The 21,748-nt window shown below is 42.0% G+C and overlaps 1 protein-coding gene across 1 annotated transcript in view; it reads right to left on the bottom strand.

Moving 5' to 3' along the window:
• DISC1 (DISC1 scaffold protein) overlaps window positions 1–21,748 on the bottom strand; it is a 405,341-nt gene that overhangs the window by 256,238 nt on the left and 127,355 nt on the right. Inside the window, 1 exon segment of the mRNA XM_030556889.1 lies at window positions 9,314–9,461. Coding sequence (XP_030412749.1) covers window positions 9,314–9,461 — 148 coding nt within the window.

The following is a 21,748-nucleotide window of genomic DNA, read 5'->3' as shown; positions in this document are numbered from 1 at the left end:
ACAGCAGCAAATTCACATGGCTATGTTGCTGCCATGATTGCATGTAGAATGGACTTCCATCTTGAATGACCTCTTGTAAATCCTCCTTCAGCAATAGTCCGCATGGGAGATTTTAGACTTACGTCCTTCAGAAACGCATCTTCCAACCTCATTCATAGTCGGCCTCATGCTCTACTTCCTTCTGTAAAAGCACACCATCTTCTGCACACTGGACATGACCTCACCTTTGCAGTCATCTTGTTCCGAACTGGTGCAAAACCAGAGCTTCTCAGATTCATCTAAGTGTTTCCTTGTTTGTGACAAACCATTGGATGTTAAGAATACGCTATAACTTTGACACTGAAAACTGTCTAGTTTCCTCTCCTCAGCTGTTTTTAACAGCCTTGTTTCTACTGCATATAGCACAGCTGTCATCACTACCACGCTGAACACTTGTATTGTGGTTATCACACATACATCCTGCTGCCCCAACAGCCTTTGATGACATTGAAATGCCGCTGATGGAAGACTGATCTGATATGCGACTTCTTCGGATATAGAACATCCTGTTCTCAATTGACTATCCAGAAAACTATCCGCCCATTCAATATCAATGCCATCTACATGCAGTGCCTGTAGGTTGTTCATTTCCATTTTATAGCTTTGGTTTTATCACCATTGATTTAAGCCCCACAGATTTTGAAGTTTTCCACAGCTCTTCCAGCACTAGCTTGTAGTTTCTCCAAGTAAGGAAACATCATCCTCTAACGATGAATATTTAAGCTTCATACGTTCTACTTTGGCTTCAATCACCTTTATCATCACATAGTCTATTTGAACATTAAATAATGTAGGTGAAAGAATGCATCCCTGGTGTACTCCTTTTTCTACTTAAACTAAACTATAATATAACCATAGATCCTCACATAGCTAAAAGTACTGTGGTACAGCTTCTTCACTAGCCACACCAAGTCCTGAGGCACCCCATACTGACACAATAGTATCCACAGTACTGATCGATTCACTAAGTCAAAAGCAGCTGCAAAAAGTCTATAAACACAACGTTAACTTTCTTTTGTCACTCTATTTGTTCTCCAGTAATATTCTACAGAGCATATTGTCATAGAGTTTGGAGGAGACAAGGCCCTGCACCTCCAGCTTCCTGCGATTCACCATGACTCTCAGCCAGCCAGTAAAACAGAAGGTTTATTTAGTCGACAGGAACTCACTCCAAGACAGGTCTTGCAGGTACAGACAACAGGATCCTCTCAGCCAGGTACATCTTGTGGGGCCAGGGAGGCCAGAGCCCTGTCTGGGCTCCCCTCCATTTTCCCAACCAGCTCCAAACTGACAACTCTCCAGCCCCTCCTCTTGCCTTTTTCTCTTTCCAGGGCCAGGAGGTCACCTGATCTCTTTGTTCTCCAACACCTTCAATTGGCACCTTTGCAGAGGAGGGGCCCAGGCCACAATTGCCAGCAGATAGGGTGTCAGCCATTCTCTGTGCAGGCACCATCACACTGGCCCTCTCAGGCTCTGCAACAATCACACCCCCTTATCCCACCACCTAGAGACTTAAGAGCTGCATAGGGGAAACTGAGGCACTCACACAGCACTCAAGAGAAAACATTAAGAACATTCCCACTTCATCACACATATATAGCATGGATCTTAGATTGACTTGTATGGAAACCACAGTGGTTGTCTTTTTTTTGACTGGCACAATATATCAGTTAGTTCAGTAGTAAGACCATGAACACCCTCCCTCGGACTAACAACAGCATTATCTCCCTACAATTTGAATAAACTGATGATCCGCTTTTTTTTTTTGGATGATGGTAGCCCCTTTTCCAATCTTCTGGAATGCACCCAGTTTCCCAAACTCTTAAGACAACTCTATGAAGCTAGTGAACTAAATCCAGGCCACCAACCTTTAGCAGATTTGATGGAATATTGTCAAAACAAGGTGCTTTATCATTTTATAATTATGTGACTGAAAGCACCACTTCCTCTCACATCACCAGCTTGTTTTTTGCTGGACTCATTTTTGAATTAAGTTGTTTACATCTTGGTGGGGATCTGTTCATTAATTCACAAAAATGCTCATGCCAATACATAAATTGGGCACCAAAATCCTGACCGTATTCTCCGTTTTTCTCTGTAACTTGCAGAAGTCATGAGAATGGATGTCCAGTTAGGACCTTCAGAGTCTCAAATACCCATTTCTTATCTTGTCTTTCAGAGGCTTCCACAAAGCACTGCACCATACAATTCCACCATTGGTGCACTAAGCCACTGGATTCTTTGTTCCTAGTGTAGGTCCCAAGCCCAGATAAAATGGGAGGATGGCCAATGGCCTGATAAGCTGCTCTTGTAAAATATTTCTGGCTTTGATGTGCGGAAAAGAAGGCCATAGAACTTCAACAGTTTCATCTGCAATTCATACGGAACCAGACTTCAGGATTCATTTAAATAGTCTACTACACACAGATGAGTCAGACCATGTGATGATGTTTCTTCCTTTAATATAATATACACAGATATACCTATCTCATAGAACAGGAAGGGACTCTGAAAGGTCATCGAGTCCAGCCCCCTGCCTTCACTAGCAGAACCAAGTACTGATTTTGCCTCAGATCCCTAAGTGGCCCTCTCAAGGACTGAACTCACAACCTGGGGTTTAGCAGGTCAATGCTCAAACCACTGAGCTATCCCTCCACCCCATCTCCATATACCAGAGATGGAGAGAAGCATCTGATAGAAAGGTAGTAAATCCACTTCAGCAACGACATCAGCATCTGAGGATGGGATCACGGAATGTTTACCATTAATAGTCATCAGAAAAATGACTCAATGATATATGAGTCAACAGCGTGCCCTTGTTGCCAAGAAGGCTAATGACATTTGGGGCTGTATAAGTAGGGGCACTGCCAGCAGATCGAGGGACATGATCATTCCCCTCTATTCAGCATTGGTGAGGCAATGGAGTGCTGTGTCTAATTTTGGGCCCCACACTACAAGAAGGATGTGGAAAAATTGGAAAGAGTCCAACGAAGGGCAACAAAAATGATTAGGGAGCTGGACCACATGACTTGTGAGGAGAGGCTGAGGGAACTGGGATTGTTTAGTCTGGAGAAGAGAAGAATGAGGGGGGGATTTGATAGCTGCTTTCAACTACCTGAAAGGGGGTTCCAAAGAGGATGGATCTAGACTGTTCTCAGTGGTAGCAGATGATAGAACAAGGAGTAATGGTCTCAAGTTGCAATGGGAAGGTTTAGGTTGGCTATTGGGAAAAACTTTTTCACTAGGAGGGTGGTGAAGCACTGGAAAGATTTTCCTAGGGAGGTGGTGGAATCTCTTCCTTGGAGGTTTTTAAGGTCAGGCTTGACAAAGCTTGGCTGGGATGATTTAGTTGGGGATTGCTTCTTCTTTGAGCATGGGGTTGAAGGGTCCTTTCCAACCCTGATATTCTATGACTCTCTCTTGGCTGAAGAACTGAAAAGGTTGAAAGCTGATACAAGAAGCACACAGGAGACAGGGTGGAATTTGAAAACCACGAGCACAGCTCTGATTCATAGTGGGTCAGAGTTTTTGATTACTGGATGCCCGTAATACATCTGATAGGCACACTGGTGTTGCTCTGGTTTTGTCCCCGAGGACAAAATCTGTATTATTGAATTGGCAGGTTTATTCTCCACACCTGATAGCTGCTATTTTCAGTATGAAGGTAGGATGTGTGGTATGCTCCGCTTGAGGCAAGCCCTGATGCTGAAAAAGATGCTTTTATGCCATGTTAGATGACACTGTATCTAATACATCACCCCAACTTCATACTGCCAACTTCGGAGAAATGAGCACAAGAATTGGCCATGACAGAATTAGATCTGAAGGGGTACTGGGACCACACATCTTACTGGAAGAGAAATCAATAATGGTGTGTGTCTATTAGGCCATATGTAAGAAGCAAATTCTATTTTTTACAGATACCTGGTTTCAGCACAAGAATTGCCATATGTATACATTTAACTATCCAACGGGTGACAATGTAACCTTGGATTACTTCTAGTTTAGAAATTCTTGACTGAACTTATCCAAGAGGTACATATACTTAGAAATGCTAATCTTGCTCCAGAAACTGATCGATGACTCTTAATAGCAACAATGATGTTCCATTTAATAAAGTTCCAGAGATGGATATCTATTGCATCAAAAATGCTTCAATGGTGATATGCTTTGTGATGAAGTGATTGCTAATAGTTACCCAGTAGCGATTTCCAAAATATATTCTACCATGGAGGAAGAGTAGACTTTATTTCAGGAGTCTATGACAGAGATTGCTGGAGAACAAATGGGATTAAAGAGAATGAAAAAGCAATGTTGGATTACAAATGATACCAAACAGAGAGAGAGAAAGACGTGGTGCAGGATGGATGCAATACAACATCAAAGTTAGTGAAGAGAGAAGGAAATGGGTAATTAAAAAAAGAAATGTTTTGAACAAGCAGTCAAGAGGGCCTGTTGTAATGATGCTTTTAGGTGCATCCGAATGCTTTTTCTGTTTCATAAACATTAAGTAAAAATAAACACATTAGAAAAGAATCCCACATTACTGAAAAAGTCTAGCTTTAATGTAAATATCAGCAAGAATGCAAGAACACAAAGTTCAATGACCATTATATACACGTACTTAGGCAAAAACAAAATATGAGAAGCAACCATCTATGTGTAGCATTTTAAAGTGCTAGACCATTAATGTGTATGTGTCTTACACTGATTACAAAACATTACCTCCTCACCAGACAAACTGTACAGGATTCCTAGAAGCTCTGAAGTGCTCTTGTTTTTGCTAAGTGACATTTCATACAGCTCTCACTAGGGTGAAGATTTCTGACTGGCTGGTGAAGAAGCTACAAACATGCCACTGTAACAAGGGTTATTCTTAAAGTAGCACCATCAACTTGGAAATCACATTTCCCCTGAATATTCTGAATCTGTTCTTGTGTTACTATGAGTAACTTAAAGCCAGTGCCAGCCAGGATTTTTTTTTTTAAAACAAAAAACTTATATCAGAAAACGTGAATTTGTAAAAACTTAAATTTTCCAAGAAATATATTAATTCTGATGAAATTTTTGTGGAAAAGTTTTCTCTGATTCAGTGTGCAATTTCTCATCAAAACCAGATAGACCAATTGACCACAGAATAGCCAATAGCTTTGAGATTAGAGCACTCACCTGGGATATTGGAGACCTAGGTTCCTTAACCTGGATCTCCCACATCCCTAACCAGCAAGCTATGGCTGTTCTGGGTTGTGTGTTTCTCTCTCACTCTTCCCTCTCTCTCTTTTTTTTCCCTTCCATGAAAAATTCAAAAGACCTTGATTTTATTCCACTGTGGAACAAAAACAAGTCTCAAAACTTCAACATTTTTCACAAAACAGATTTTTTTTTCCTGCTAGCCCTATTTAAAATATTACTGTGCCTAAAAGATTTTTAAACACCTTCTTGCAGAACCCGAGGAAGAGTACGCTCTATCAGCAAAACAAAGAAAGTATATACAAAGTGCTGTCAAATACAAAAGACCACAAATGAAAAAAAAAGGTGTTTAACAATAAAAGCAATACCCAAGCTGAATCTGAAAAGACAGCAGAGAGTCATGTGCACAGAGGCAAGAGTGAAAAGCAAGAACTAGGTCTGACTGTGGCTGGTACTGTTGCTCTCAGACCTGCACAAAAGACACTTCTAGTCTTCAGCAGGGGAATAGAAAAACCCTCATGAACATTTTTTTTAAAATCCTCAGGACATACAATTTAGAGGGTGCCCCATCAGAAAACAAATCTCTTATAATTAATCAGTTTCCAATAATTCAAGCTGACAGTGTCTCTCGAAATACAAGAATAGTTTATAACAAATAATATGAGAGGCACCTTTTGATACAGCATTTAAGCATCTTGTATCCTATACTTTGATTCATGGTTCTGTCATCCATACAATTGACAAAAGGGCTCCCTTCTACCATACGAGACCACAAGAGGGAATTCTTATGGAGTATATTTCAAAACAAATCACATTACTTTATATATACACAATAAACAAGAGCTAAAACAATTTAAAAAAAAAAGAATATCTGTTTAGCCAAATCCCATCATCTATATGTATTTTATCTAGCATTCATGTAAGTCAACACAAGTATGCATAGATCAAATGTCACGCCATGGTCTTTATCAATGTGAGTTGTCAGAAAACAAGATTTCCCACATTAATGCCATAGCTAATAAATATCTAAGAAAGAACCTCCTTATTTGTAACAAAGCCATTCAGTAGCGTGACAGAAAAGACAGACTCAGAAACACAAATGAGAAAAAAAATGGGAGAGGAGACAGATTAACTAGTTCCCCAGCGTCATCTGGTGCATCTCAGATTCTCTCTGTCTTGCAGGTTGTTAGCTCTAGGCAGGACCGTCCTTAGGATTTATGGTGCCCTAGGTGGGATTATTAAGCTGGTGCCCTTGTGCCTGTCTTGCTCTTAGCAACACAAACATAAGCTTACACTATTGGAAAACTTGCCACATGCATGTTATTAAAACCAGTTTAACTTAATTAAGCACACTGTAATGCTGATGGACTAGCACCAAAGAGGTAGCACTATGGAAAAAATTCTGATTTGACAGAATGATGCAAATAATATAATTTTTTTAATTTGTCAACATTTTATTGGAAATTTATATGAAGAGGTATTGAAACAAGGATTTGTTTTTAATTAAAAGCAATCTTTCTGGCTTGTTTGGCTGCAAAATCAGTAATAATGTCATTGTATGACAAAAACAAAGTGATGTCTTGTTTGATTGCAAGAATAGCAAGACCAATCAAGTGTTCCTGACTCCTTGTAGACCGGAGATGGTTTTTAATGAGCTTTAGTTTTGAGAAACTCCGTTCTCCTGATGCTGGTGTCACAGGAATTGTCAGTAGAATATGAGTGGCAATGTACACATTAGGATATATGTCAACAAGTTTGCTGGTATGCGTAAACTGTACAATGTCCATCATTGATTTTGCATGTGGCACTATTGATGACTGTGTACTCAATTCTTCACACAGTTCAAATCCATTTAAATCAAAATGATCGCCATGCTTCAGGAGGCTCTCTAGGTCAGGAGTCCCCAACGCGGTGCCTGAGGGTGCCATGGCGCCTGCTGGGGCCTCTCAGTGTACCCACGTACTGGCCAGCGCACGAGCATCTGCCGAAATGCCACTGAAATTTGGCAGCATTTCGGCAGCAATGCCTCTGGATGACGCCGCTTGCTGCCAAGGAGCAGCGTCATCCAGAGGCGTCACCGCTGAAATGCCACTGAATTTTGGCAGCATTTCGGTGGATGCTCGTCCACCCCCACGGTCCTTCATCTGGCGCCCGCCAGACGAAAAAGGTTGGGGACCACTGCTCTAGGTTCGTGCACTTTGTCATTAGTTGCTCTTGTTTTCATATTTCATTGAATTTAGTCCTGCTCAGCCCACCTACCAGTTGAATGAATGGAACCCATGCCAATAGCGGGTTGAGTGGCTCAGTCAGGGTATCAGCCACCGGCCTGCTCAACCCGCTGCCAGCCTGGGGTTCCTTGGGGGCCCCCAGGACAGCAGTGGCTGCTGAGTGGGGCCAGTGGCTGGGTCCCCGGGTGGCAATGGGGCAGCAGCCGGAACCCCAGAGCAGTGGCGAGCTGAGCCGCTCAGCCCACCGCTGCATGCCACCAAAAATCAGCTCGTGTGCCACCTTTGACACATGTGCCGTAGGTTGCTGATCCCTGCTCTATACATTAGTACGGAGATGAGCATATTACAGTTATTGGAGGGCTCTATTTAGCCGTAATAGGGCTATAGGAAAGTCAGTCAACATTTTTTGTTTCTCTGATGAAAACTGGCCCACTCCCTTCCCCATACCAAACACAAATAAGTTGTCACAAATAATTGTCAACAACTTAATTTTCTGTTTTTGGTTAAGATATTGAATTTTTTTTTTTAAATATTGAAATTGAATTCAGGATTGTTAGCAAGCATTTCTGGCGAACAAAATTTGTTAAATGACAATCTAAATGGCAACACAGTACTGCTTTCATGCTTGGCTCACCCCCTAGCCTGCTGGTCCAACAGCTGCAGTAGAGGAGGAGATAGGTGGAAAACTGCAGGACTCCAAAATTCACCTCTTTGGGTGCAGAGTGGCAACAGCAGCAGCAAACCCTCAGGTCTGATCACATGCCAATGGGCACTACCGCCAGCCCAACAGACCATGGTTAAGTTAGAACAGCATCTGATCTCAGAAATGGGGCACCCATGGAGCCACAGCAGCTCATCCTGCCCTGTGCAGCTCCCCCTTGGATGAGAAGGATCGCTCCCAGCCCGGGGAAGAGACGCGCTCCCTAGCTAGGGTGACCAGATCCAGATATCCTGATTTTATAGGGCCAGTCCTGATATTTGGGGCTTTGTCTCATATAGGTACCAATTACCCCCACCTAGGGTGACCAGATAGCAAGTGTGAAAAATTGGGACGGGGGTGGGGGAGAATAGGAGCCTATATAAGAAAAAAACTCAAAAATCAGGACTGTCCCTATAGAATCGGGACATCTAGTCACCCTACAGATGAGTTCCTTTCCCCACCCCTTCCCAGAGACCACAGCAGCCAATCCCCTCCCTCAAACTGTGCTGCATTCGGCTCTCTCTAGGACCCAGCAGCCCTGCTCTTACATGCTCCACTGCTCGTCTGTCAGGGCTCCCAGCAGAGCAGTGCCCCCCAGACCTAGTGGTGCCCTAGGAGGCTGCCCATTCTGCCTATGGCTAAGGATGGCCCTGGCTCTAGGGGGAGAGACTGATTATTTTTGTGAACTACACAGTGCTCAGCTGGTCCTTAACTAATAATGTATAAAAATGATTCCCAAGCTGGCAGGAGAATCCATGGCAGAAGTGATTTACCCACTTTATAGTTAATGATTTTTCATCCCCCCCAAAAGCGAACTGGGTTTAGTTCCACAGGGAGATGTAGCTCAGGCTGCCTTGCTGCTATATGTTTAAGTTGCTGTGCTAGGGTTCAAGCCTGTTCTATTGAAATCAGTGGTAAAAGTCACATAGACTTCATTCATTCAGGCTCAGGCTCTAATATGACACTTTTCAAAGACCTGGAGAAAAGGAAAAATGACAATAGGACTGAATTATTGTTATATTCTTGAAAGGTGTAGTATCAACGCTTCAAAGCATTCATTTTTTCAATAAAAATTAAAATCTAGCCATAACTTGTACCCACTACTTCAAGAAAAACAGAAATATAGTTCCATGTCATAAGGCTCCAGTGAACTTACCGATCTCCAGCCCAGTACAACGCTGTTTGAACTTGTGCACTGAATCTGTCCAAGAAGCTGATAATTGAAGGATGCTTTGAAGGAAGCTGAAATTTTAAAGAATTCTTCTCTCGCTCCAGTTCTTCTAGTTTAATTCTAAATTTATCAGCTAAAACACAAAAGCACCAAAAGTTGGTATTACTTAAATAACAAACAGGGTTACATTTTTCTTGAAAGAAAGTTAGTTGGATGGCCATCAAGAAAAGATAAATACCATACTTTATCAAAAAGGGAAGTGTTTGCTACAGTAAGTCAGAATGTTTTTCTCTAAATTACTCAGATTGGAACTAGATAACATCAGAGACATCTACAATGTCAAACTATTTACTTCTGTTGATATACAAAGCTAAGCCTGCAGGACCCAACTGGGAATTTTAAATCAGTGAGCCTACACACTTGCAAGTGTATAAGTCAGTCAGTCTGAATCTGACCTTTAGATCTTCTTGGTTTTAAAAATCTATGTTACTACTACATAAAGAGAACAGAAGAATACCCTATGATATTTTAGTTAACAGATTCAAACCTAAATCTAAACAGAAAATGCTTATGTAGCGACAAACACTCAAACCTCAAAGCATAATATTAGATTTTCAGTAAATTATTTCTAGTTTATGAATCCAGAAACTGTGTTATACTGTAGATGGCAAATAAAAATAATAGCGCTACTGAGAAAGCATTTTCATTTTATAAATGTTCAATAACTTTATCAGCATAAACATTTTAATTACCGGTCATTAATCTTCATTTGGTGTTTTTTCCTATGCAAAAAACAGGTGAATGGCCCAAAGATAAAAAATTGATATTTAGAATGTTTATTTTCTACCCCAAGATGTTTTAGAGAAAACACTAGCAGATTCATATGAACAAAATAACTCAAGCATTGAACATCCATAATAGCAGCAAAGAATCCTGTGGCACCTTATAGACTAACAGACGTTTTGGAGCATGAGCTTTCGTGGGTGAATACCCACTTCGTCAGATGCATGTAGTGGAAATTTCCAGGGGCAGGTATATATATGCAGGCAAGCTAGAGATAATGAGGTAGTTCAATCAGGGAGGATGAGGCCCTGTTCTAGCAGTTGAAGTGTGAAAACCAAGGGAGGAGAAACTGGTTTTGTGGTTGGCAAGCCATTCACAGTCTTTGTTTAATCCTGAGCTGATGGTGTCAAATTTGCGGATGAACTGAAGCTCAGTAGTTTCTCTTTGAAGTCTGGTTCTGAAGTTTTTTGCTGCAGGATGGCCACCTTAAGGTCCGTTTATCCTTTTCCGCAGCGACTGTCCAGTTTGGCCGATGTACACCACCCTATACCGAAAACCTACCGACCGCTATGCCTACCTTCATGCCTCCAGCTTCCATCCCGGGCACATCACACGATCCATTGTCTACAGCCAAGCACTGAGGTACAACTGCATCTGCTCTAACCCCTCAGACAGAGACCAACACCTACAAAATCTCCACCAAGCATTCTCAAAACTACAATACCCACACGAGGAAATAAGGAAACAGATCAACAGAGCCAGACGTGTACCTAGAAGCCTCCTACTGCAAGACAAACCCAAGAAAGAAACCAACAGGACTCCACTGGCCATCACATACAGTCCCCAGCTAAAACCCCTCCAATGCATCATCAGGGATCTACAACCCATCCTGGACAATGATCCCACACTTTCACAGGCCTTGGTTGGCAGGCCAGTCCTCACCCCCAGGCAACCTGCCAACCTGAAACATATTCTCACCAGTAACTGCACACCGCACCATAGCAACTCTAGCTCAGGAACCAATCCAAGCAACAAGCCTCGATGCCAACTCTGCCCACATATCTACACCAGCGACACCATCACAGGACCTAACCAGATCAGCCACATCATCACTGGTTCATTCACCTGCACGTCCACCAATGTAATATACGCCATCATATGCCAGCAATGCCCCTCTGCTATGTACATCGGCCAAACTGGACAGTCACTGCGGAAAAGGATAAACGGACACAAATCAAATATTAGGAATGGCAATATACAAAAATCTGTAGGAGAACACTTCAACCTCCCTGGCCACACTATAGCAGACCTTAAGGTGGCCATCCTGCAGCAAAAAAACTTCAGGACCAGACTTCAAAGAGAAACTACTGAGCTTCAGTTCATCTGCAAATTTGACACCATCAGCTCAGGATTAAACAAAGACTGTGAATGGCTTGCCAACTACAAAACCAGTTTCTCCTCCCTTGGTTTTCACACCTCAACTGCTAGAACAGGGCCTCATCCTCCCTGATTGAACTACCTCATTATCTCTAGCTTGCCTGCATATATATACCTGCCCCTGGAAATTTCCACTACATGCATCTGACGAAGTGGGTATTCACCCACGAAAGCTCATGCTCCAAAACGTCTGTTAGTTCATAAGGTGCCACAGGATTCTTTGCTGCTTTTACAGATCCAGACTAACACGGCTACCCCTCTGATACTTAACATCCATAATGATTCTTTACCCTGCTCTGAAAGCTCTGAACTACTGTACAAATAGAGAAATCTTTAAATTTACACACTTTCTGCCTAGTAGTTCATTTTTGAATATTTTTGTAATTTGCTTTCCTCCCCCTCTCTTATTCTGAATACAATAATTTGTTTCCAGAATCATATCAATTTGGGCATGTTTTTTCTACTAACTAGTTTCAATTTCTGTCTAAACTAGATTAGCAGTTTACATTTTTTCATTTTAGTTAAAGATTATCATAAAGAAACATATATAACATTTTATTGAGTTAGTTTCTGCTTGTGTTGAGATAACAGAGCCTACTGTTGCCAAGTATTATTTATTTTTACTATTTGTATTACTGTTGTGCCTTGGGGCCCCAAACAAGATTGAGGCCTCATTGTGGTAGGCACCATGCAGATACACCGTAGGATTGTAGTTTTCCAACTTTTTTTCTGGTGACCCAGCTGAAGAAAATTGTTGATGCCTGCAACCCAACGGAGCTGGGGATGAGGGGTTTGGGTTGTGAGAGGGGCTCAGGGCTGTGGCATAGGGTTGGGGTGTGGGGGTGAGGGGTTCAGTGCGTGGCAGGGGGCTGTGGGCTGGGGTGTGGGAGGGGGTCAGGTCTCTGGGCTGAGGGTGCAGGCTCTGGGATGGGGCTGGGAATGCAGGGCTTAGGGTGCAGGAGGGGCTCAGGGCTGGGGCAGGGGTTAGAGCATGGGGGTTGGGGCACGGGCTTACCTCTGGCAGCTCCTGGTCAGCATCGCAGCAGGGGCACAGAGGCAGGCTTCCAGCCTGTGGCAGATCCAGCTCTCACCCACAGACACTGCCACCCACAGCTCCCACTGGCCAGTTCCCAGCCAATGGAAGGGCAGAGCCGGTGCTTGGAACCCCATGTCCCCCCAGCATAGGAACCGGACCTGCTGCTGGCCGCTTCAGGGCACAGCGCAGTGTCAGAACAGGTAGGGACTAGCTGCCTTAGCCAGACAGCACCGCTGATGGAACTTTTAACGGCAGCAGTGCTGACCAGAGCCACCACAACCCAGTCCCTTCCAGTTCTGGGTTGCAACCCATGGTTTGAAAACCACTGCCATAGGAGACAGTCCTCGCCCCAAAAGAGCTTACTACACAAGTGTGGGGGCATGATTCCAGAGGGAGAGCGACAGGCGTGCAAATACCCTGCATAGCATGGAGCACAGCTCCACAGGGCCCTCGGTGCTGTACAACTTAGGGCAGGGTCGAGCACTCACAGTAACTTTTCTTCATTCGACTGTCTCTTCAGATCCTACCTGTACTTTATCATCTTCCATTCTCTCCTCCTTACTAAGATATAGAGAATCCCTATTAATAGATCCTCCCTTAATAGATGTCTCTCTCTGAACCATGTGCCCCTCCATACAGTCAATAGCTTAATTGAGGGTATGTCTACACTACAGGTCAGCAACCTCTGGCACGTGGCTCATCAGGTAAGCAGCCTGGCAGGCCGGGCCAGTTTGTTTACCTGTCACGTCAGCAGGTTCGGCCAATCGCGGCTCCCACTGGCCGCAGTTCGCCATCCCAGGCCAATGGGGGTGGCGGGAAGCCGTGGCCAGCACATCCCTTGCCCGCGCTGCTTCCCACCACCCCCATTGGCCTGGAACAGGGAACCACGGCCAGTGGGAGCCATGGTCAGCCAAACCTGCCGATACAGCAGATAAACAAACTGGTCTGGCCCGCCAGGGTAAGTTTTGGTTCAAGGCTTTGTTGAAGATGGCCTGTCTCACCCATAGTCTTCCAGAAAGATGGTGACTGACCCTTTCCTTGGTTAGGATCTCTCCCAGAGGCCCAAAGGTGTTGGTGCCTTTGTTGTCTTAGAGTTAACTTGGGGTTCTCTGCCCCTTTCTTTTATAATCCAGTGAACCTCTGAAGTGGAGTTACCCTTCAAAAATAAAGTTTATTCAAGCGGTAAAGAAGGCGATCGAGTCTGGCGGTGAAGGAAGCGCCATGCTTTCTCTTCCCCCACTTGTGTTTCCTGAAATCCAAATTGTTCTGTTTCTTGCCATTCCTGCTTTTCTATTTATTACTTATACGTAAATTGAGATGAACACACATTCCTTGATTTAGGATAGACCTGTTTAACAACTTTTGCCTAGGCAGGGCTGTCCGGTTTTGAACATGTGCTAACATCATCATAGAATCATAGGACTGGAAGGGACCTCGAGAGGCCATTTAATCCAGTCCCCTGCACTCACAGCAGGACTAAGTATTATCTAGATCATCCCTGACAGGTGTTTGTCTAACTTGCTCTTAAAAATCTCCAATAATGGAGATTCCACAACCTCCCTAGGCAATTCATTCCAGTGTTTAACCACCCTGACAGTTGGGAAGTTTTCCCTAATATCCAACCTAAACCTCTCTTGCTGCAATTTAAACCCATTGCTTCTTGTCCCAGCCTCAAAGGTTAAGAAGAACAATTCTTCTCCCTTATCCTTGTAACAACCTTTTAAGTACTTCAAAACTGTTATGTCCTCTCTCTCAGTCCTCTCTTTTCCAAACTAAAAAACTCCAATTTTTTCAAATCTTCCCTCATAGGTCATGTTTTCTAGACCTTTAATCATTTTTGATGCTCTTCTCTGGACTTTCTCCAGTTTGTCCACATCTTTCCTGAAATGTGGCACCCAGAACTGGACACAATGCTCCAGTTGAGGCCTAATCAGCGTGGAGTACAGCAGAAGAATTACTTCTCGTATCTTGCTTACAGCACACCTGCTAATACATCCTAGAATGAGGTTTGCTTTTTTTGCAACAGTGTTACACTGTTGACTCATTTAACTTATGGTCCACTATGACCTCCAGATCCCTTTCCGCGGTACTCCTTCCTAGGCAGTCATTTCCCATTTTGTAGGTGTGCACAGATTGTTCCTTCCTAAGTGGAGTACTTTGCATTTGTCCTTATTGAATTTCATCCTATTTACTTCAGACCATTTCTCCACTTTGTCCAGATCATTTTTCTTTATAATCCTATCCTCCAAAGCATTTGTGACCCCTCCCAGCTTGGTATCGTCCGCAAACTTTACAAATGTACTCTCTATGCCATCATCTAAATCACCGATGAAGATATTGAACAGGACCCAGAACGGATCCCTGTGGGAACCCACTTGTTATGCCCTTCCAGCATGACTGTGAACCACTGATAACTACTCTCTGGGAATGGTTTTCCAACCAGTTATGCACCCACCTTATAGTAGCTCCATCTAGGTTGCATTTCCCTAGTTTGTTTATGAGAAGGTCATACGAGACAGTATCAAAAGCTTTACTAAAGTCAAGATATACCATGTTTACTACTTTCCCCCATCCACAAGGCTTGTTACCCTGTCCAAGAAAGTTGTCAGGTTGGTTTGACATGATTTGTTCTTGACAAATCCATGCTGACTGTTACTTATAACCTTATCTTCTAGATGTTTGCAGATCGATTGCTTAATTATTTGCTCCATTATCTTTCCGGGTACAGAAGTTAAACTGATGGGTCTAATTCCCCAGGTTGTCCTTATTTCCTTTTTTACAGATTGGAATTATATTTGTCCTTTTCCAATCTTCTGGAATCCCTCCCATACAGGAGATATTCATATCTTTACATATAATGTCACTACATACATTTCACTATGCTATTATTGACCAGTGAGTTATTAGTTTTCAAATGATACCACACAATGCATATTTTGTGCAAAGATTATTACAATGGTGTGCAGGGCATGAATATCGGGATCCTTAGGGTCCCAAATGATTACTTAACGGTTTTTGTTCAGTGCTTGGCATCCTATGTCTTTTCAAATGTGCATGAAAAAATGAGACCATTTTAGTGAGTAAGTATGACAGGGTACAGACACACTACCATGGCAAATGAGGAGTTAACAACTCAGGCTTACACAGGTGCTTCAGGAGGGGGGTATAAAAACCAACTGTTTTAGGAACAGGCAGGGAGAGGCTATTGTCTAACCTACAATTATGGGTTAGAAACCTTGAACTGATCAAAAAAAAACAAAACACTGTTACATTCTGATGCTTTAACTGTTGTTCCGTAACATGACTGACTAACCCTGTGTTTTTGTGTCGAGTTGTTTCACCAACCTACACTTACCTTCTTAGACCTCAGGATGTCATAGAGGTTATTTTTGGATGAAATACAGGTGAAGGAAGTCAAAGGCCAATTTATTATCTCTGTCTCATTAATTCTCAGATGCACTATGTTTCATACTTGCAAGTGTATATGGCATTCAATTAATTTCTACTACCAGACATTTCAAAATACTTTGTTCAGATGTTTTATACAAATGTTGCTGGCCTCATCTGCTACTCCTCTCAAAACCAAACAAACAATCTTTTATCCTTTCTGTGTTAGTCACTATAATCCTGCAGTCTTTTCTAATCAACCTTTTTAAGGAACTTTTTTAATAACCAGCCTATCCATCAGTTTATTAAGCAGCAAAATACAAACAGTAAAAATAAATCTTTTCTTAGGAAATGTAACAATATGCACTGTACATAGCAGCCAAGTTCTATGTTTAGTTATTAACTGTAATTGTTTATACTGAGTATAAGTATCCTTCCTGCAGTGATGCAAGCCAAAAATAAAGCAAATAGTTTAACTGATGGCTGGTAAAAAGCAATTGCTACCTTATATTTTATATACAGATGCTTTGAAATTGCATCTTAAGTACTTCAAAGTTGCTGCATTTAAAAACAGAAGTAAATGAACTGATTACATTGCTATCATATTAGGTAATCAACTGGGAAACTGTTTAGATCTGGAAAGCAAGCTACAGGTTATAATGACCATTATTTTGGTGCAGAATCTGTTAGTGTTTAGGAAATAGAGGCATTATCTCTGACCTTTATTTGGGATTTATTTATTTATTTAAATATGAGTGTTTGTGTTTTCACCTTAACTCCTCAATTCATCAACAAGCCCTGGAATTCACTGAAGGTCTTGCAGGTATTGCAATAAAAAGCTGAAAATGATAAAACAAAGCAAGGGGAAATGATTCCTTCACAGTACAGCCATGAATCTATGCTCTGCCATCTGCTTCACAGACACCATCATCACTAAGGATAGAAAGTTCGCTGGCACCAAACTGAGGCCCTGCATTTCAGAACAAATCATTTCTAGACCTCATTAGAGGATAAATTGGCAGGTCTTTGTGCAAAACAGGGCTTAAGATAATCAAAGTGGAAAGTCATCTGTCCTCAGCTATGATCTTGCTAAACTCACCTGCCTCAGTTTGGCCTATCACTTACACTGGTGAGACTCGGGGGGGAGGGGGGGAATCAATTAAATCCAGTGGTGTTATATTGTTGCCATGATACCTGGTATCTTAAAGCTCCAGTCTTGAAGCCACATGATTATATAGAAATCCCAACTTTTATTTTAAAAATAGCACATTTCTAGTTCTCAAGGTTGCAGAGAGAAGCTTAAAAACATACCCCAAATGCTGAAAAACCAGAAATCAGACAAAAATAACCCCAAATTTATTATTTTCTAAAATGTCATGATTTTTAAGCCAATCACATGATATTTTGGTGCCTGATTCATGATTTTTGTGCACCCGAGGTTAGCAATACTATATTAAAAACAAGTAAGTAAAGAAGAATCAAACACACTAAATACCTACTTTTCTGAATTCAAAGCCTGTATAAGTCTAGTGATTAAATACATTGAAAGTATGGAGAAGAGAATGGTATCTCAAACATCACAGGAAAACTAATGTTTTGTTTTCAGTACTGCTGGATTTCTGATTATGAAGGCGATATCAAATCCTATGGAATTTGAGAACAAGAGGACTGCAACTTTGCCGGCTCTTGATGTGACTGAAAATGTCCCTTTCACCCAATGGCACTTAAAACTCCTACCAACAGGAACCTGGAAAATGATAATTTTGTGACCGCATGCTCTAACATGTTACATTTTCTAGTTCCCAAAAAACAGAGTTGGTGAGGCATAGCATTGCAGTCAAGTGCCATAGATTGGGAAATTGAGATGCTGGTTCTTAAGGATCTTAAAGATACTGAAGCAACTGCCTCAGAGTTCAGCTGAAAGTAGTAGGGCCAAAATGTGTATGTTGTTTCATAATCATTCGTTCTGTGCACACTTTCTTACAGTAGTTTTATGTTAGAGCAAAGAATTGACCTTTTATTGCCACACCAACCTATGGATTTTGTGCTGTTTACAATTAAAGGCACAATAAACTGAGAAGTGAAGGAAGCATTTTAACACAATTGCCCTCAACAGATGCTACAATGAAATCTTAAGAAGGATTAGGGAAAAAGCCTTTAGCCCTAAGGTGCTTTACACCAATCACCACCAAAATAATGTAAATTTTATTTAAAATATTCCAGACCCAATCCTTGGCTCCAGCCAACAGGCATACAATGCTGTGCGACCCTTTGCTATGATGATCCTCCCACAGCTGGCTACACTATCCTTAAAGGCATGGTGTAAATATGCCACAGGCTCAGGCAACAAACTGAGATCCAAATATTCTAAAAATAAATGATTGTCTTTTGTTAATATGGAACCAATCAGACAACCATAACAAGCTCCTCCAAAACACTGATAATCAAGCAAAATATTCTGTATAAGAGGATTAAACTCCTTTCTCCCCTCGATCTGCACCCAATCCAACACCAACAGAAGGAAGAACCAACAGTGAGGTGGCTTTCATTAAAGAGTATATCTTGCATGAGTGTTATTTCCTGTACAACTGAGAGCCTTTGTTGATGACTAGGATAAAGACTCTGTGCTTGGGCTACTGCAGATAGACAAAGGAAGTACTGTTTGAGGATTCTTTGTGGTATTAGACTGGTCAGATGGATCATTTCCAGATGAGCTTCAGACATTATAATGCTGGATGGAACACAAGCGCCTCTTTTTTGAGAATGAGGACATTATTGTGCCTTTATTACTGACGACACTGAAGAACACAGGTAGTATTGATAATCCTTTACAATTGGCAGGGGTTCACACTGGTGGACAGTCTGAAGCAGCTACAAGCTACACAGCTGACAAAGGTATTTTTAAAACCTTGAAAGTAATCATTTTTCTCATTCATTTAATGAGACCCCTGACCCAGTCATTTAGGGATGTACTAATACGTGGAAACTCAAGCGGGATGGCTTTCCTATTTTCCTGCCCTATGAAGTCAATGCTGGAAGACAGAGATTAAAAAAAAACTCAACTTCAGTCTCTCTCTATCCTTTACAGCAGGAATCCTGCCACCATCTCTGCACCTGCCCTTGCTATCAACCCCTCACTCACCATTCAGTTTCCTTCCCTCTAAGGGTATGTCTACACTGCAACAAAACATCCATGGCTGGCCTATGTCACCTGACTCAGGCACACAGAGCTTGGGCTGCGGAGCTGTTTAACTGCAGTGTAGACACTCAGGCTGGAGCCTAGGATCCTGCAAGGTGGGAGGGTCTCAGAGCGCAGGCTGCAGCCTGAGCCCAAAAACATCTACACTGCAATTAAACAGTCCCACTAGCCCAAGCCAGTTGGCACAGGCCAGCTGCAGGTGTCTAATTGCAGTGTAGACATACCCTAAGAGAGCAGACAGCCTCAGACTCATAGCTTCCCTTTGTTCAGCTTCCAGACAACCCATACTGTTAAACCACTGCTCTATATTTCTATCTAGGTACTTACGTAGCCCTCATCAGCATAATATCTGAGCACATCACCATCATGGGAGTTATTCTCACAACAACCCTATGAAGCAGAAAAGTATTATCTCCATTGTACAGATGGGAAACTGAGACACAAGAGTAGAGTAAGTGACTTGCCTAAAGTCACATAGGATTCTTGTGGCCAAACCAGGAACTGAATTCATATCTCTTGAATCCCTGTCTGCTGCCCTATCCACCATAGTATCCAGACACCATGAGGACAGTTTGGTTCCAATATCTCCTCAAGTTCCAGCTCTTTCCTTTCCTACAATATTAACTGCATGCCACCTTTCTCTGTCTCTTTCCTGTCTGATAGGAGGACTGCGATGCAGTAACAGGAGAAAGTAGAAAACATTAGGCATACAGACAAGCACACATGAATAGTTTCCACCAGAAGAGAAATGGAGATGTGGGTCTGAAATGATTCCTATTAAGGCTCCCAACCCAGATCCTTCTCTTCCCAGTCGCCAGAGATCCTTTCCTCCTACCCCGCACACCCAAGTAACAATCCAGAAAACTAGCAAGTCCTTAAAGTGTGTAACACTAGGATTTCCTAAGAGTATTAAATGCAAGTTTTATAGCAGATTTACTTAAGAGTCCGACAGCATAAATAAACTCATTCTTGGAGTTTAATATTTCAGTTGTTCTAAACCATATGAAAAAATGAAACATGACACATGCTGGCAGTTATGGATTTTTTCCTTTTACATTTAAATTGAATCCACTAGTTTTCATTTAAACTTTCAACAAAAGTAGAATTCTCAATGTTTCAGATACTCCTTTGTTAATGACTTGGACAAGCTTATGGTAGTTTACATTTTAAATCTGGAATATAGCACAGGACATCAAGCCTTTCACTTGAAGGGTGCTGGTTCAGTCCCAGGCCAGGCTAGCAGCTTCTGGCCCTCTCCCTCTGCCTCAGCTGATGTTCACACCCATCTGGCCAGTGTTCTGTCAGCGACAAGAGTTGTGGATGGTCTGGCCTAGTAGTGAGAGCAAGGGTCTGGCCTGGTGGCGGGAGCTGGTCCAGCTCTATCAGGAGCAGCTGTGCTCGTTAGGTTGCCAGGAGAATGGTGCTGGTGCAGGGTAAGACAAGGACATGTCCCTACATTACAGAAGTCCACACCACCAAAGCCATCACATAACCCCCATTCAGTCTGTGACTTCATGTTAGGGCTGTTATAGTGCTTGAGAAGTTCATACTTGGTTGGTGAAATCTAAGGAGAGAACTCACAACCAATTTGTGGTTTATGCCCTGCTTCTTAACAGTCTGCCCTGAGGTTGGTACTCATGCTCTTAAGCCACTCCAGACAGCCTGACAGAGATAATAATAGGTTAAGCTGAGAGGACAACGATTGTGCTGGTGGAGACTGTTATTAGTGGCTTTCCTCAAGGATCGGTCTTGGGACCAATCTTATCTAATATTTTCATTGATAATCTTGGCACAAAAAGTAGAAGTGTGCTAATGAAATTGACTGATCACACAAAGTTGAAAGGAATCATCAGTATATAGGAGTATTGGATGGGATTCTATGATGAGGTTGCTTGCGCTAGCCAGTGACTGGGCTTGATGACTCAGGAGGTCCCTTTCAAGTCCTATAAAAATAATATAGTACTGTACTGAGTGTATCTACTCCCATTCTTCATTGATTCATACAGTATCTGAAACTTGTTGTATATGTAAGGTGCCACAAAACACAACATGGTTTTAATGTGTCAAGTTTTTGGAATGATCAGCCCTGTATTAATCTACTGTATATACAGAATAAATCATGTCCTGTTTCCTTTTCATACTTTCTGTCGGTATCTCATTTCCAATTAAAGTAATGTGATGTTCGAACTTCCCATATGACTTTACAGTAAGGATAGTCTACACTAAGATGCCATTGAAAGATACTTTAGAGTAAAAACAAGCAGGTGCATTTTATTTGATATCCACATTATTCTGTAGGCAGTGTTGACAATGTCATTATATATTATTTTTACTACATTAAATCGTACAGAAGTAAACATGCCCTATAGATTCCAGAAGGAATTTTCATTAAAAGAAAATAGATACAGCACTATCATGTAGAAAGAATCTACATTATACTTTATATATTATACAGCTAAATTATACTCTTAAAGAGATTCCTACAAACAAGGAAGGCAGCAGAAAGCAATACAGATCCTTATCTGCCTATAGTTCAGCTCTCTCTATGTGGATCTGGTTAGAGAAAGACTGTAGGAGA

Source organism: Gopherus evgoodei, chromosome 3 (assembly GCF_007399415.2).
Source record: "Gopherus evgoodei ecotype Sinaloan lineage chromosome 3, rGopEvg1_v1.p, whole genome shotgun sequence".
Classification (NCBI taxonomy): domain Eukaryota; kingdom Metazoa; phylum Chordata; order Testudines; family Testudinidae; genus Gopherus; species Gopherus evgoodei.
Note: the sequence above shows the minus strand (reverse complement) of the source record. Positions and strands in the feature narration are given on the sequence as shown.